The sequence below is a fragment of the Trifolium pratense genome, linkage group LG5 (assembly GCF_020283565.1).
Source record: "Trifolium pratense cultivar HEN17-A07 linkage group LG5, ARS_RC_1.1, whole genome shotgun sequence".
Taxonomy (NCBI): Eukaryota; Viridiplantae; Streptophyta; class Magnoliopsida; order Fabales; family Fabaceae; genus Trifolium; species Trifolium pratense.
Genome location: NC_060063.1, coordinates 23,247,308 through 23,251,918, shown reverse-complemented (window position 1 = coordinate 23,251,918; position 4,611 = coordinate 23,247,308). Strand labels below are relative to the sequence as shown.

Sequence of the window (4,611 nt, the reverse complement as noted above, 5' to 3'; positions counted from 1 at the left end):
AAAAAACTTAATTTTTACTTTGAAATAAGCATTATACTACTTATTTACTAGTGAAAATATACAAGTTCCAAAACTTATTTACTAATGATCCTAGTTAGCATTTTCCATAAAAAATTGTCGTTTTTATTTTTTTTATAAGTAAAAATTGAATTATAAGTAGTACAAAGGGTACTCAACCCTTACAATTCTTATAGCAACCATTACATGGTAATAATGCATTTTAATGAATCCTTACACCAATCTAAAAAACACAAGAAGACTTACTAGCTATTTTAATGGATCCATAAAAAGTCATCATTAACTGCTGTAGAAACTTCCATTACTTAAAAAACTTACATTTCTTTTAAATTGTACTCTTGAGAAACCAAATGTTGAACGTCGTATACATTTGAAATGTTGGTCACTAATCAGTTATTGTTTTGTTTCAAGTGTTATTCTCTAAGCTAACTCTCTCTATTCTCTATGGAGACATTATTCCATCGTTCATCATATCTAAAACCTTCTTATCTCTTACCTAAACCTCCAAAAAAACCTTTCATCATGTTAGCATCAAATTCTCTTAGATTCAACTTCAATTACTTCCCAAATTCCAATCTTTCTTCTTCATCATCATCATTTTCAGGGCAATTTTCTCTTCAAAATAAGCCTAGAAAATCATTACCACTTATTCTCAATGCCCGCAACAATGATAAGAAAGAAGATAGTCATAGTTTTGTACCCAAATCAGATGAAGTAACTGGGTTCTTCCCTGAATCTGTTCTTCTTAAAAAGGTTACATTTTTAATCATACCTTTCATTTGTTTTTTGTTTATTATTCATTTTAGTGTAGTTTTCTGCAAGTTTTTATTGTTTTGTCTTAAGAAGAATAAGATACCCTTTTGAAAATTCATTGGGTTTACACTCTTAAAATTGGTGGAATTTGCACAGGTAACCTATGATGCACGGACACTCCTTGGATTAGGCATACCCCGGTGTTGGACATGCTTCAGTGTCCGACACCCACATATATAATTATATTGAATTATGTCATGCTTCATGCGTCTGTGCTGCATAGATGGTAACTGCTAAAGGTTTTTTTTTTGTTCATTTGGTAACAGCAAAATCTTATCTTTTTGTTTTGAAGGGAAGAGTGCTCACTATCTAGGATAAGGAAAAAGGCAAATTTGTTCATTTTGTAATTTATGACTTATTAGCATTTGACATTAGAGAAGAAGTATATGAATGACACTAGTTGATGCATTCTTGGTGCTCCTTTTGTGCAGAATTTAGTTTTGAATAAACCATCGAGTTAGTCCTTAAAGTATCATTATCTATCCAATTTAGTCTCTAAAGTATGAAAATCCGTCGTGGTAATCCATACCAGCTTAATAGCATGTACTAAAATGATGAATACTTTAGGGACTGAATTGACGGATTTCATATACTTTAGAGACTACTTATTAATTTTGTTTTGCGTTGTTCTATCATGTGTTGTTTTGTCCAGTATTTACCTTTTGCAAACCAACCAGGTAGGAACTAAATTGAAGACAGAGTGTTACTTTTGGGACTAAATTGATGGTTTATTTTTAGTTTTCGAGTTGAATTTTCTTATTGATAATCAATTGTGGTTTTCAACTTGTAATTTTCAGAAGGAAGTTGAGGAAGATGGTAAGCTTCTTCCGGAGTTTGAAGATGATGATGAAAGTAAGTGGTTATTGTTGAGTTATTCTGTCTGTCCTAGTTTCTTTGTAGGCTCAATGATTATGGATTAATGGTAAGCTTTTTTTTAATTTTCATTTTGATTTACAGGAGAACTCTATGAATCGCTGAGGCTTGAGGTGGAATCTGATATGGATGTTGAACTATGTAAGTAAATTTTCTCTTGTTTAGAGATGATATGAAACTTTTGCACTAATGCAATTTTTATTTGTAGGAATTTCACAAGTACTATTTCATAATTTTTTTCATTTTCTAAATCTGTTATCTGTCAACTCTTGCATATGTATGGTTATTCAAATTCAAATTATCAAATAACAATGGCGTACTATTCTAGTCATCCATGACCTTGTTAGATAATGTTTCCAAACCATGCGTTCCCTAAACCATTAACGACAATAATATCGAATATAGATGTTCTTCCTTTGCTCTAGGTGGATTATGTAACACCCCGAACTAACTACCCTTAAAAACGTGATCTTAAAAACTTTTTAAAGATAAGTAGCCGGAGCGCTACGGAAAAACATTTTCAAAACGATCGTGCACACGACACGAAACGTCGCAGCGGAAAACATAACATAAAGGATTTTCAAAGCAATGAACAAAATAGTTCAAAAGATAATTCATGTCAATTTCTTGCAAAATAAGCAAAGTTGCATAAACATGCAAAACCATCATCAAACATATACATATTCCCTCCTAGATGTTCATTAAGCATACTAAGATGAAAAGACATGTTTATGATAAAGAAACTTCACCCAAACCCCAAAGAAATTGGATGAGAGAGTTCAGGAATGGAGGCTAGACACCTCCCCTCTCTTGGATCACCCAAGCTTATGCTTAACCACTCTCACCTTGGATTGAATGATGATTCTTGGCCTCTAAATCTCTTCTCCTTGCTCGAGTTTTTCTTCTTGCTCTCCTAGGGTTCTTGCTTTGCTTCTAAGCTTACAAACTTCTAACTTCTCATGAAAAATGAATTGTGTGCACGATCGTTTTGAAAATGTTTTTCCGTAGCGCTCCGGCTACTTATCTTTAAAAAGTTTTTAAGATCACGTCTTTTAAGGGTAGTTAGTTCGGGGTGTTACAGATTAGTGTCCTGATTTTGCTAACTTTTGGCCTTAGTTTGCGCTCATTAGATTGATACCTCTGTGTCATTTGTCCATTATATGTCGACCGTCTCAAATTCTTATTTAATAGCTGTCAACTCTTGTGGTGTGTGTTTGTGTTATAGTGTCCTAATAGCAATAATGTGATAGTTATTTCCTTCGAAGATTCAGTATTTACATTTTCGGCTGCCATGAAGAATCTATCATGATCTCATTCAGAGACGGGAAAAAAATTAGAAATTTTGTTGTCTATATGCATGGAGAAAAGTAAAATGCTATATCTCACAATACTCCGCTTCTTTGCTTTTGCAGTGCGCCACTACGAGATTGTTTACTTAATTCACGAGAAGTATGAAGAAGAGGTTGCAGCTGTCAATGAAAAAGTTCAAGGTAATCTTTTACAGTTCGCGGCTTTGCGTTCATTTTTTTCCAAACTGTTTATATTCCCATGATGCGAAATAGAATAATTTCATTAGGTAACGATTTCTTCCTGGCAGTCACTGAAGTGTTGTTATAGCGGTATACTGTAGCGGAATTTGAACAAAGCGGTATTGTTTTCGTTAAGCTATTTTATACTCCAAAATGTTGTGAAATAGCAGTTATAGTAGTATTATAGGATTGTTGCATAGCAGAATTTGCCGATTGGATATACGGTTGGCAGAAAAAAGCTGCTATCTGAAATTAAGTTCTTTGATAATGACCTAGACAGTGGATATATCGCAATTATTTAACATACACGTAGTTTCTAAATAGTTTCTGCAATGCGGGCATTAACCAAAAAACGTTTTTTAACTTGTTTTTATCTTTTAGTGAAACCATAATTCTGTTTATTCTGGTTGTTTTTGTGATTCTTTTCCAAACATTTGCAGACTTTTTGAGGGAGAAGAAAGGAAGAGTGTGGAGATTCAATGATTGGGGTATGAGAACATTGGCTTACAAAATACAGAAAGCTAGTAAAGCACACTATATTTTGATGAACTTTGAGTTGGACGCCAAATATACCGACGAGTTCAAGAATATGTTGGACAGAGATGAAAGAGTCATTCGGCATCTGGTGATGAAGAGGGACGAGGCAATCACTGAAGATTGCCCTCCCCCTCCTGAATTTAATACTCTTGTTGCTAACATAGATGATGAAGATGACGAAGATGATGAAGACGACGAAGAATGGGATGATGAAGATGATGAAGACGACGACGACGATGGTGAAGATGTTGATAATGATGAAGAAGAAGAAGTTGATGATGATGATGATGATGATGATGATGAGGATATTGAGGGTGGTGAGGGGATTTTCATAGTAGATGACGATGATTTGGGAATATCAGAGAGCCAGAAAATAGCATAATGAGGACTAAGAATGTAGGTAGGTCGGTGTTTTCTTTTACTCTAATTATTTTGTTCCTTTTGTTTTCGTAGGAATATAAAGCAGTTTTGAACGTTATGACTCTACATATATGAAAATCAAAGTCATTATAATGTCTTGTTTAATTGCCCAAATTATTAACTTGATGTTTGTTAATTGAAAAAACTAAGGTTGAAATTGATACAAAATGTATGTGTATGTATCACTTATGAAATTCATATTCAGTAATTAATGCGGGAAATGCATAGTTTTGAATGTGAAGGATAGAATAGTGTAATGTTTAATGAAATTCGAGTTGATGTTTCAAAGTAGGAAATTGTTCTAACATAGTTTAGTGGATTTTATATAAATTTCATTTTCATTCAATATATTTGTATAAGCATATGCATAATAGTATTTGTTTTGCAATATATATATATATATATTGCCAAGCTTAGGCTG

At 33.2% G+C, this 4,611-nt stretch overlaps 1 protein-coding gene across 1 annotated transcript; it reads left to right on the top strand.

Annotated features, from left to right (window-relative positions):
- The first annotated feature begins 405 nt into the window (after positions 1–405).
- LOC123887086 (protein PFC0760c-like) lies at positions 406–4,398 on the top strand. The gene is made up of 5 exons (XM_045936368.1): positions 406–771; positions 1,629–1,683; positions 1,789–1,845; positions 3,117–3,194; positions 3,674–4,398. The coding sequence occupies exons 1-5, from the start codon at positions 463–465 to the stop codon at positions 4,150–4,152; spliced, it is 978 nt and encodes a 325-aa protein (XP_045792324.1). The 5' UTR covers positions 406–462; the 3' UTR covers positions 4,153–4,398.
- The last annotated feature ends 213 nt before the right edge of the window (positions 4,399–4,611 follow it).